The 12,859-nt window shown below is 36.0% G+C and overlaps 1 protein-coding gene across 2 annotated transcripts in view; it reads left to right on the top strand.

Annotated features, from left to right (window-relative positions):
* PCCA (propionyl-CoA carboxylase subunit alpha) overlaps nucleotides 1–12,859 on the top strand; it is a 223,124-nt gene that overhangs the window by 79,495 nt on the left and 130,770 nt on the right. For both annotated transcript variants that reach the window (XM_070942919.1, XM_070942920.1), the window contains 4 exons: nucleotides 695–797; nucleotides 2,167–2,261; nucleotides 5,335–5,485; nucleotides 12,263–12,406. In XM_070942919.1, the coding sequence (XP_070799020.1) occupies nucleotides 695–797; nucleotides 2,167–2,261; nucleotides 5,335–5,485; nucleotides 12,263–12,406 (493 nt within the window). The remainder of the gene's footprint in view (nucleotides 1–694; nucleotides 798–2,166; nucleotides 2,262–5,334; nucleotides 5,486–12,262; nucleotides 12,407–12,859) is intronic.

The following is a 12,859-nucleotide window of genomic DNA, read 5'->3' as shown; positions in this document are numbered from 1 at the left end:
TAGCCATCACTGTCCTAGGTGATGAGAGGATAATACTCCTTTTATTGTGCAAATGTAGGTCTGCAGTTTTGAGTATTTCAATGTGACATTTATATATTGAATTAACGATGATGTCTGCAGGAGATTGGCAGGATGCAGAGTTGGAATGCAAGAGCTATACCCTTTGAATATGTGTATGACAGCGACACACATATATAAGGGATGGGGCTTCTATTGTAACAATCTGTCTGCCATCTTATTGGTTTTAATACTCCCATCCTGCAGATGCCACTGGATGCAGATGACTTCATTATAATTTCATCTGAACATTATTGGTAAAGTGATTTGCTGTTGCCTTTTTCAGAATGTTTTTGACTTCTTAGTTTAGCCTGTCAATTTTCCTTGTAATTTCTTGCTCAGATACTGACAGGGCCAACACTGCCTAGTTTCTTTCAGAATCAGTCAAGGATGAGTAGGTGGTACCACCTGCAGTGTTTTTTAAGATTTAACATGCTATAACTGGTTTCCTTTTGTAATACTTATGAATCATGGCATTTATGCCTATAAAATGAAAATGTACCCATTATTGTACTTTCAGCAGTTGAGGCCTTTTAATCCAAAGCTATTTCTACATGCAGGGACTCTTGCTCTTTTATTAAGCAGAAATAATATATTATCCATATTTCTAAATGGATTTCTTTCTTTTATTATAAAGGGAAGGTTTCAGGTTTTCATCTCAAGAAGCTGCTTCAAGTTTTGGTGATGATCGGTTATTAATAGAAAAATTTATTGATAATCCTCGCCACATAGAAATTCAGGTTTGTGTTTTTCTCTTTCGACTTTCAGTGTGGGGTTGTTATCTAAGTTTTGCTGAGTTGTTTTTTCCCTCTTGTATTGTCCTTTATTATTAAATTAGTAGGAATGATTTTCATGCTAAAAATAAATAAAGAACTTTAATCTGTGAATATTTGTGTATAAAGGTTGCTGAACTGAAAGCCACTCAGTAACTTAATCTAACACTTTGTATTATATAGAACATTGAGATTAAAAAAAACAGTTTAACATAATTTATTCTGGCAAAATAATCCCCTTATTAATCCTTTTTATCCTAATGTTGTAATGTTACAAACTACCTAGAAATGAAGGATTCTGAATGCCTAAAAAGATTTAGATTAATTTTTTCCTTAATAGGAGCTGCTTCCGTAGTATGTAAACTACTTTTCAAGTACAAATTTTAAAAGCTTTTTCTTTTAGTGGAGGTTGCCTTGGTTATCAGTTTTTTACCAATATCACCAGAAAAGGATAGCCAACCATTTTGGCTTCAGGAAAAAGAAAAGTAATCCATAACAAGACAATGCCTTTTAAATCAATGTAGTAAGTTGAGGGTAGAGGTTCATTTTCTGAGCTTGTGGGTTTTTTTTATGAACGTTTCTTTACCAGGCTAGGTAACCTCTTCAGTGGAATTTAAGGGACGTCAGTGTTGGTGTTCTTCTTATAAGGCCTTCATGTGGTCCAGGGGTGGGTTCTACTTATCTTTTCTACCGGTTCGCAACGAGATCGCGCATGCTCAGATCACTGAAGATGACATCCAGGGTGGTGGGCGGAGCCTCCCGCCAGTTTTACTACTGGTTCTTGAAAACCGGTCCGAATGGGGGGCAACCCACCACTGATGTGGTCAGTAGGTCTTGTGAGTAGTGTAGTATAGTAAGTGTCCCAATAGAGTCTGAAAGATTTCAACTCTTCAAGCTTTTCATCAGTCAGGATGGTAAACAAAACATGTGTAATATCACCACACATGCACAAAAGGGGCACATATTTCATCATAATATTGTAGTGTTCGTCCATCATTTATTCCCCACCCTTCTCTGCCTAGTGTTCTACCACTGTGAATTTGACTCAGCAAGATGCTGGAGCCAATTCAGACTTTTTCTGGGTTGAACTTCTCAACCTTTTTCTAGCATATTTCCTACTTTTTACAGTATTCATTTCACAGAGAAAAAACCTAAACTGAATAGAAGTATAATATTTATTCTTTTCCTTATTTGTATAGAACACAAACAGATAAATTATTAATTCAAATAGATGCTCTATAGTACCATTGATGAAATATTTTCACTGAAACTAGTGGCTAGTTGAAGTAGAAAATGAATGTAATTTTTTAAATAATTAACCCTGAGTTCTTATTAGGTATTGGCTGACAAACATGACAATGCATTATGGCTGAATGAAAGGGAATGTTCAATTCAGAGAAGAAACCAGAAGGTTATTGAAGAGGCACCAAGGTGAGTGCAGTGTACTCTTCAATGAGCATAAAGAAAATTTAATAAAATGCTAAAACTGAATTGTATAACTTAATGGTAATAAAAACTAAGGATGATTGAACTAGTTGCTAATCTGAAGTCCTTTCATGGGCTTGAAAAAAATTTAAACAAGAGTAAACTACTATGTTTTAATAGTTCCAATATTATTTGGTGCTAATGCTTTGTTGCCTGAAAATCTTTTGATGAGAGAGAGATTTCTTTATTGCTTCTGGTTCCTTGAGAATAAAAATATTATATTTTAGCTTTTCAAATGCTAGAGCACTTTTAACAATAAATAGTAGCAGATAATTTCAGGAAATGGAATACATCCTTATATGATTTTTCCATAGTATTATATAGATGCTGTATTTCCTAAAGGCTTCATTGCTGAGATGAATAAAACCTTAGTGCCTTATTAAATCTCCCCATTGATTTGCAATCTGGCACAGTAGTGAACTGAATAGTTATTAAAGAAATTCCTGGTTTTTACATACATTTCATAGTTCATACACTATATTCTCTTTTGGTCCAGACCATCATGTTTGCTTCCACTCAGCTATAGACTGCTTCCTTCCAAAAGCAATTCTTTCAGAAATGGAAAGAAGTCATGATTCAGAGAACTGCTGATGCATGATAGAATTGCCCTTGTGTGTATGCTTATAAAAGTTTCTCTGGATGTAGGCTTGTACATACTAATGAAGGAGGTGAATTTGTCATAAATCCATTCTCTGTGTGTACATTACACACACATTACACTCTGTGTTCACTAAGACGGGTCCCCAACCCCCCGGGCTGCAGCCCACTACTGGTCCGTGGTCCGTTTGGAACCGGGCCATGTGAGTGGCTGGCCAGTGCATGCGCGTGCGCAGCTTGTGCGAGCAGTGGGCTAGTTTCCCTCTCCCCCTGCCCGGCTGCCAAGGCATAAGGGTTGGGGACCACTGCACTAAGATATGATTTGTTCTACTTCTTTGAGGTAAAGGTTGAATATGCAGCAATGATGTTTTAGGAAAACAAGAGTGCTATGAATGTTGCAGATCCTTTTGAAATAATATTCCTTTTATTTATTCAACTGCTATGTCCCTTCTCTGTTTTTCCTTCCTTCCCTGGTGTATTTTATTTTCTTAGTTGATGAGCAGGCACACTGACTTTATTTATCTTTATTCCTGTATGTTGCCTGGCTCCTTTATAGAAACTTAATAAACACAGATTTTAAAACCATTTTGAACACAGGAAATACCTTCTGTTGCACAGTTTATTCTTTGATTCTCTTGCTGTTCAGATAATTATGTTTCTTTTGATTTACCACTCTAATATAAGAAACATAGTAACATACTTGTTGGTCCTTGCATTGAATAGGGGGTAGATGAGAATAGCTACAGATTATGAGATTACACTTTTTAAGTGAAAAAAAAATCTGCATATCTGATCTGCTTCATGTGTCTTACACATGGTTGGTAGATAAATGTGAACATTTGTAAAGGTAAATAAAAACTTTGAGTGTTTTGAAGTACTATCAGAATACAATGAAAAGACATTGCCAGGGTACATATTTTTCTGAGCTGATATGCCTTTGGCCTCTGGAAGATGATATATTTAGTGTCCTGTAGTGAGGAGACTTGCAGGCTGGGGAGCAGTCTTGAGATTGAATCCCAAGAGGGCTTCACAACTGTACTCTAAGGCAGAAGAACAGCTGTGCTCAGGGTGGAACGAGGAGGAACCATGCTGTGTAAACAGATGAATCAAAGTAAGAAAAATAGAAAATTAAAACTTTCAGTTTTGGAGTAAAATTGAGACAATAATTTAAAATGCAAGCTGTTACTGTCATTGGATGTCAGATACCCTGTTGTAGGCTAAAGTTGAAATGGCAATTCAGTTTGGGATTTCATTTCAGATCTTTCTCTGAACATTCTATAATGCATTACTCATTTGTAAGTACGAAAAGCAAGTAGACGGTAAACGTCTACATAAAACATTGCAAACTGGACATATTGCATACTTTTATATGTTTAGTCATAAACATAACAATGTTTTTAATTCACTAAAACTATTTTTAAAATTTTTAGAATGTAAATTATAGCTGTGCATCAGATTTTCTTCTAAACATTGCAGTGATTTAGTAAAAGTAGTGAAAGAAAGTTTCATTGATTTGTCTATCTGGTGCAATAATACTATAGGGTTTGCATTTTAAAGGACTAAAACATTATTTAAATAATCAATCCTATTACTAAGCCTGACATGTAACAGTCATAACTTGTACACAGTGTGCAGCCTGTGTACTTTAATTCTAGCAATTAAAAAATCAAAAGACAAGAGTTGAAATAATTTCAAATAAAGCCACATTTTGATTGTTTAGCATACGGGTATGTGAATATAGGATTCAGTTCTTTATTTCAACGATTTGTTTCTTTGCTTCAATTTTCCTGGACTAGTCCACTTTAAGAAACATCAAATTTTAATCAGAGGCTGCTGGAAACAATTCTATAACTAATCTCATGATTTTCTTGGCCTCATTTCCAGCCTCTCCCAGAATTCTTCCTGTAGTTTTTAAAATGAGCTAACCTTCTCTCTTTCTGTAAAAAGAAAAAAAATGGCTGGGGGTATCTGCTTTTGTGTAGTGCATGTGACAGAAAGCATCTGTCCCTTGGGGGAATGTATACTGTGTAGTCAGCAAATAGTCTATAACAGTGGTCCCCAACCTTTCTGACTTGGCGGCCTGGTGGAGGAAGGGGAGAGGGATTAGTTCCCTGTGAGTGGCAGGCAGGCATGCAAAGACATGTGCAGCTCCATTTGTGTGAGCAGCAGGTGCATACGATTGCCCCTCGTACAAATTGCACAAGCGCAAGCGGTCGGCACTCGTGTGAGGGGCACTTTGCGCACAAGTACAAGACAGTTGGGGGCCCCTAGTCTATAGAATTGTAAATGTATGTTAAGCAAGCATAATTATTATTTTACCTTTTTTCTTTTATATTTCAGTTTCTAAAAGGCATAAAATAGTCAAATTTATTTTTACAGAATTTATTTTAACCCCCCCCTCCATTTTTTTTTTTATACATAGCACCTTCTTGGATGCCGGAACACGTAAAGCTATGGGAGAACAGGCTGTAGCTCTTGCCAGAGCTGTAAAATACTCATCAGCGGGAACAGTGGAATTCCTTGTGGATTCAAAAAAAAATTTCTATTTTTTGGAAATGAATACTAGACTGCAGGTACGTGGAATAGAAAAGATGGGAGGAGAGGGGAATATGTTTATGGTTCTGGTGGGGTTAGAAATGATTTTGTAATGCTAAACAATATGCATTACTGTATTTCAGTTTGTTTCTTCAAATTTAGTGCAAAAAACCCCAACCATTAAGAAAATACTTTGTCCGAGGTAGATTACTTCTTCTAAATATATATTTATGATAGTAATCTGTTCAAAAAAAATATTTTTAGTTAATTTTAAAATCTTGGTAGTAGAAAAAAGAAATGGCTAGGTACTCTGTTTCAGTCCACATGGATTTTTATCTCAAAAGTGTGTTCTCTCTCATATTTATTGAAACACTATAAAGTAGGTAGTTTCTGTTCTGCCAATAACCTTGGAAGGAAGTTACCATGACTTTAGAAACATGTCCTAAATACCTTGTTGCATTAAGTTGAGACATCTAAATGTGCAGTTAAGTTGATAGACCTCTGTTCACAATAATTCTTATTAATCTTTTTCAAGTTTGCTTTTACTTGGAGCCCCCCCCCTCAGTTAAATGTTATGAATGGTGTGCTGTAGGAATGTGTGGTGACAATGTTTGTGTTCGTTAACTTCCTTCTTTCTTCCTTTGCTAGTGAAGGGGTTGTTCTAAGAGTTCTGTTTCTATTAAGTGTAAGTCCATATTCGATTGGAATAGTACAGGTAATTCTCAATTTATGGAAATAATCGGGATTGAAATTTTCATTGTTATGCAATGAGGTTGTAAAGGCAATCCCTGGAGTTCCAATTCCCATTGTTAACTAAATTCCATGGTGATTAGGCAAGGCAATTTCCTTCCGGCTTTCCACAATCAAAGTCAATGGGAATCATGGCAGGAAATTGTAAGATATGTGAGTGGCTGGTGTGGTACAAGCTCAGAGGGACTGGAGGAGAGGGCATGAATGGGGGACACTTACTCCAGAGATCTGCAAATTTTCCTACCAGCTTCCCCATTAACTTTCTGGGGAAGCCAGCAGGGAAAGTCACAAATGATAATTATGTGATCATGGGGCATTGCAATTAGCTGTAATTGCAAGCCAATTGCCAAACACCCAGATTGTGATCATGTGACCATGGAGGTGCTGGGATGGCTGGAATGCAAAAGATTGGTTGTAATCACCATTTGTTCAGCACTAAAGTAACTTGAATGGTCACTGAGTGAAAAGTTGTAGAATGAGGACTGCCTGTAAGCAATGGTTTACTGCAGATTGTTATTGAATTTTATAATATTTTTGCTTGTATTGAGAAAGAAGAGTGTTGGAAAGACGAACTGCTTGATCCTTACTGGTATTTCTTTTGCAATGGCAAGGGTTTGTTGTTTTATTTGCTATTTTGAGCTTAGTGTCTTTTTCACTATTTCATTGTGATCACTGAGGAACAATGGAAGCAAAAGCCTTTCCAGATGGAGAAACCACTATAGTTGGAAAGAAAGATTATTTAAATGTTGTTTAGACAATTTGAGAAGATTTGTTCTTTCCAACTTTATCAGAAATATACTAACCTTTAATTAGAATGTTTGTCAAGTACATTTCTCTAATTTTTCTGTCTTGGTTGCATATTGTCTCTAATTAGTGTTTCAGTTTGAAGTTGGTGAGTAGCAATCTTACTGGCCTCATCACCAGTTTTCCCAGTTGATTTGTCACTTTTCTCCAGCCTTCAAGTTTGATGTCAGTTAGCAGACCTATATCTAGTTGTTCTTTTTGTTTTCTTTCACAAAGAATCAAAATTTAAAATCCCGATGATCGCCCCCCCCCTTTTAACTCTACAATTATAACATTGCAGATGTGTTTTTGCTCACAGTCACTTTGAATGGGGTTTTCTCCTCCTCCCACTAGTATCTAAGTTTGGTGTTTGGCATTTTTTTTTTTTTTACATAGTGCCTTAACTATATTATTAGTGGCTGCATTATAGATGGCTCTCCTTTTTAATCTCCTGTGCAGGGACCCTCTTTTAAAACTATAATTTTTAAAAAATTATTTATTTAGGAGCAAGTTCAATTTATGACTAAAACTTATGCTGTGCTTCTTTCTTGCTTTTTAATTTAGTTCATTTAACTGATCACCTATTTTTTCCTTACTGGGGGATACTATAACATATGGTCAGAGGTGGTATTCAGCAGGTTCTGACTAGTTCTGGAGAACTGATAGTGGAAATTTTGAGTAGTTCGGAGAACCGGTAAATACCACCCCTGACTGGCCCCACCCTCATCTATTCTCTGCCTCCCGACTCCCAGCTGATCAGGAGGAAATGGGGATTTTGCAGTAACCTTCCCCTGGAGTGGGGAGGAAATGGAGATTTTACAGTATCCTTCCCCTGCCACACCCACCAAGCCACACCCACCAAGCCATGCTACACCCGCCAAGCCACGCCCACAGAACTGGTAGTAAATTTTTTTGAATCCCACCACTGCATATGGTACATATGATATGGTAGGCATGCCCATTGCAGAGAAAATGACAATATTGCAACATAAAAACTGATATTAGAGAGCCTCGTTGGCACAGTGGTTAGAATGCAGTACTGCAGGTTACTTCTGCTGATTGACAGCTGCCTGCAATTTGGCAGTTCAAATCTCATCAGGCTCAAGGTTGACTCAGCCTTCCATCCTTCCGAGGTCAGTAAAATGAGGACCCAGACTGTTGGTGGCAATATGCTGACTCTGTAAACTGCTTAGAGAGGGCTGTAAAGCACTGTGAAATGGTATATAAGTACTATTGTTATTAGAAGCTGCTGCCATTCAAGTGTCTGATCTTGCAATTAGCAGTGGTCCATGTCTCACTGTCATTTAGCCGTGTACATACAATTTTTCAAAATTATTTGATCAATGTATTATACTGGAAACATAATGCCAAATTCTCATTTGATCTACTTATGAAAATGTGTAAATGAAAAATGTTCTTCTGTACTGACCCTTTAGCTAGAAATACTCTCTGAATGTGTTTTAAGAGATCCTTGATTTTGGCTATTTTACCAATAACTATACTCACAAGTTTCCTTTAAAGAAGAATTACCTATTGAAAACAAAGATTGACACAAGTATAAAGAATCAAGCTATTCAAATACTTTTTAAGTTTGAAAAATATGATTCATAAAGGTAACAATTATCTACATTTGCCTAAGACTAACTAGAAATGTGAGAATTCAGGACATGATTAAGCCTGCTTAGGTCTGGAAATATATCAGTAAGGAAATTTGTTTTGTATCGAACTGAAAGATAGTAAAGCGTTTGGAAAGAGGAAAAAAAAGAGAGAAAAATGTAAGCACAAGGTCTTTATAGGGGGACAAATGTTCAAGATGCCACAAGCAGTTTCGTCTTCTGTTGATGTAGAGCAGGGGTGTCAAACTCCATTGTGTCACAAGCTGGATCATGTTGTATCGTGGTATTTTTTACCTTTGCGGAGCCGGGGTGGGCATAGCCTGCGCGGGCCATATGCGGCCCATGGGCCGCCAGTTTGACAGGCCTGATGTAGAGGATTACAGAAATGGACTTGAAAAAAAATAAGCAATAACTGTTGGGAAGATTTCAACAGGAAAATGGGAAGATGTGAGAAAGAAACTCAGATTGTTCCACCTTGATTTTCTTTGATTTAAGAGGGACAGAAGGAGCAACACTGTCAGGCCTTAAAGATTTTGTTGTTATGGCCTGTATCAATAAAGTGGATTTTTTAATATGTCTCTTGGTGCCTGTTTCTTGACCTGGCATGCCTCAAAGGGGCTGACACTTGATATGCAAGCTTTAGCCAATATGATCATCTCAGCACCTGAATACTGTGATGACTTTAGCTGAAGCATTTTTGGCAGACAAACCTCCAAGCATTTAAGAAAGAGTTTGTTTTGGCAAATTTCTCTCTGTTCGGCAAATGTTTTATTTGAATTGTGATCTTTTTCTTCGTAAGAGAATTACGTATCTCTGATTCTCTTTGGGACAATGTTACATGATTTAACACTACTGAAACTGGATGGGCTCTGAGGCAATCTTGGTTTGAAATGGGTACGTCAAGCAACACTTGGAGAAGAGTGGATGTTGATTATTTGGTGTGTAACAGTTACACCCTTCCACCCAAACATTACAAAGGACAGGATTTCCCTTAGAGGAGGAAAGATTCTGACAAAGGTATAAGGAAATGTCTTTTCTATTGAATAAGGCTACAAAGAGAATTGCAAAAAGGATTCATAAATACTTTTCCAACATGAATGTAGTTTAAGGAGAAATTCTAGTGACAAAAGCATTGCTTTTGGTGTTGGCATATGCTTTAATATGATGGATATATTAAATTATATTAACTTCAAACAGATTCAGCATGTCCCTTTACAGTTAGCATTTCACTTTCATGATCTTATTCAAGTATAGAGAATTTTGAGACAGATTTGAACAATTGCTCCTCTGTGTTAATGTTCAGAATCAAAATTGAATATTTGCAGTAGATTTAAACCAGATTTTTTTTCTTCAGGTCAGACATATGTAACTTAGTACAATGTGCAAAAGATGGTAAGCATGGATTTAAACCACTCATCGTTCGATTTCTATGAAGACTAGCTAGAAAGAATAGAGAAAATTGCTAATCTTTTTCCTGACCTGATAGAGGGGCTTTAGTTCTTATTTCTCTCTTTACTGTACCCTGGTAGATTAGCTGTTTCATGACAGCTGGGAAAAAGGCAGAATCTTGTGGAGCTTAACTCTTGGAAGAGTTAATGATGGTTTCCAATTTGTTATAACCTGGAAAATGGCTGCTGGAAATAGAAAAATAAAAATGCAAAAATTAATAAATTCACTGTTAAAATAACAATGACAGTGTGTTTATGTTGTTCTTAGTATGAAAATAAACATAGAATAAAAAGACTATTATTTCAATCAAAAGATTTTATTGTTGAAATATCCAACTGTTTTTGCATGTACTTTGCTCTCCCACCCTTTTAGAACTGCTTTTTACAAAGAAACCATATTGATGGAACCGGCAATGTTTTTTAGAGACAGTAATTAAATTAATTATATAAATGTTGATAAATATTAAACCTGAAGAAATATTTTGCTTTCAGAATGAGTTTTTACCTAGTTTGACCATAAAACTTGAAACACTATGTTATGGTAACTATGGGGAGGTTACTATATTTCATATTAGAAAGAAAACTTAATTTAAAAAATACAATAATATGACACAGTTAGAATGATTCAGAAGTTTCAGATATATTGAAAAAAGTTTCAGTAGTTATAGATATCTAAAAAAAGTAAAAAAAAAAAAGTCAGATTTCCTGAGAAAATAAATATGTTTCTCCCAAATGTGTTGATAATTTACATATTTGATAGGGTAGAACTTCAGTGTAGATGAAGAATTACTCGACATTTCATCAAGGGTCTTAATAAGATTGATATACCTGGAAAGTATTAAGTGTTTGACACTGAGTCCTAAAGGAAGCATCTTAATCATATAATAAAACCTTCATTTTAGTATAATATTTAGAATGGTGCTTATTTCAGTGATGTCACTGAAACAGCTAAGTTATCTTAAAATATGGTGGTGTAAAATTTTAAATGCACAGAGAGCTAATTATAAGTGCCATCTGTTAATTTTACTCCTTTTTTTGGCAAAGACTATCATGGAGATATTACATCCGACAAAATGTTATCCTTCAATTATGTACTTCAAACAAATACTTCATTTGTTCAGTAACCTTTTTTGTGTCACAAATACATGAAGTATGACAACTCTTAATGGAGAAATGTTTGTGAAATAGTGTTTCTTAGGACATAGTATTTCAAAGACATAGTATTTCAGCTGCAATAGCACTTTACAATAAAACAAAATGATTAAATCCTTCCTTCCTTCCTTCCTTCCTTCCTTCCTTCCTTCCTTCCTTCCTTCCTTCCTTCCTTCCTTCCTTCCTTCCTTCCCTCCCTCCCTCCCTCCCTCCCTCCCTCCCTCCCTCCCTCCCTCCCTCCCTTATTATGCTAACCTGCTCTTTAAATGTGCTTATTTTATCATTACTTAAAGTCAAATTTGCAAAGTTAAAATATACATTATATAAATCTGTCTTACTAGTCAGAGCAACTCCTGCACCACCTCTCCTTTTTGGTTTAACTGGGAGTGAGGGTATTCCCATGACAGCATCATCCTGAGTTGTTAGCAGCTATTTGTTGAGAGCATGCAGTGATTCTACTGGTCCAGCTCTGCTATTATGCATGCTAAGCACTACAGAGATACGTCTGTATGGAAAAAAAACAACAACCTTGAAGTATCCATCTGCTCATTTCTGCTACACTGCATTGATGTAAGATTACGCTAATCTCGTTGCTTGTCAGGACAGGTTAGTGAAAGCAGGCGTGTGGGTAAGATTTAGCTAGTCTGATTCTATGGAAGATTGTTGGCTGCTCCTGTACATGCCATGTTAAGTGTAGCAGAACGGGTTGATTATCAGCCAGCTTTTTGAGACTCAGTCAAAATGCTTTTGTATTTCTAGATTAAAAGTTGTTCTCTTTTTTAAAGTCACTTCCCCAAAACAAATGTATTCTTATCCTTCCATCCATCCAGTCTATTTTAGCCATTATCTACAATTATTCTTTGCTTGGTTTTGTTGTATATCTATTTTCTGCAATAAATAACAGACATATAGTTTCTGTAACTCTTGTGTGACAAAGAGGATCATCCATATTCCGTATTGTAAATTAACATTTCCACTCCCCACCAAATTTTTGTTATCAGGTTGAGATATTAGAAAGTTTTGTTGTTGTTACTGACTGACTGACTGACAGTTCTTAACCTTGCAGGTTGAACATCCCATCACAGAATGCATTACCGGTTTGGATCTGGTCCAAGAAATGATCCGTGTTGCTAAGGGATACCCTCTCAGGCACAAGCAGGCTGATATTCCCATCAACGGCTGGGCAGTTGAATGTCGAGTATATGCGGAGGTAAAAAATAACTCTTAGTAGCTGGAAGGAGAATTGCTGTAGAAGAAACTTGTTAGGTGTTGGGAGAAGCTAGGATTTCTTTTTATCTTCTTCTAATCCATGTGCATGAATGAAGTTTTTTTTTTTCACTTTATAAAATTCTCTATGATCTAGAGAATAATATAATATATTGGAAAAAAGATTATAATGGTATTTCAACATTTTGTACAACTTTGCTTATTTATGAAAGCAAAAGCAATGTACTGAGCCCTTAAAAAATGGTCTGAAAAGAAAATGTGGTTGCTGTACATTACCAGTAGATATTATAGACTATATATCTACTGTATAGTAGGCTTCATGGCTAAATATTATAACCAATAATAGTATTTTTAAAATCCCTTTTTATTTGGAATTGATCAAGTTAACTTTTATAAACTGCCACTGGGATTTGAAAGCAAAAGTAGAAGAAGTTGT

Source organism: Pituophis catenifer, unplaced genomic scaffold, assembly GCF_029215685.1.
Source record: "Pituophis catenifer annectens isolate HBS135680 unplaced genomic scaffold, rPitCat1.0.hap2 SCAF_4, whole genome shotgun sequence".
NCBI classification, from domain to species: Eukaryota; Metazoa; Chordata; class Lepidosauria; order Squamata; family Colubridae; genus Pituophis; species Pituophis catenifer.
This window is presented reverse-complemented; position numbering and strand designations above follow the sequence as displayed.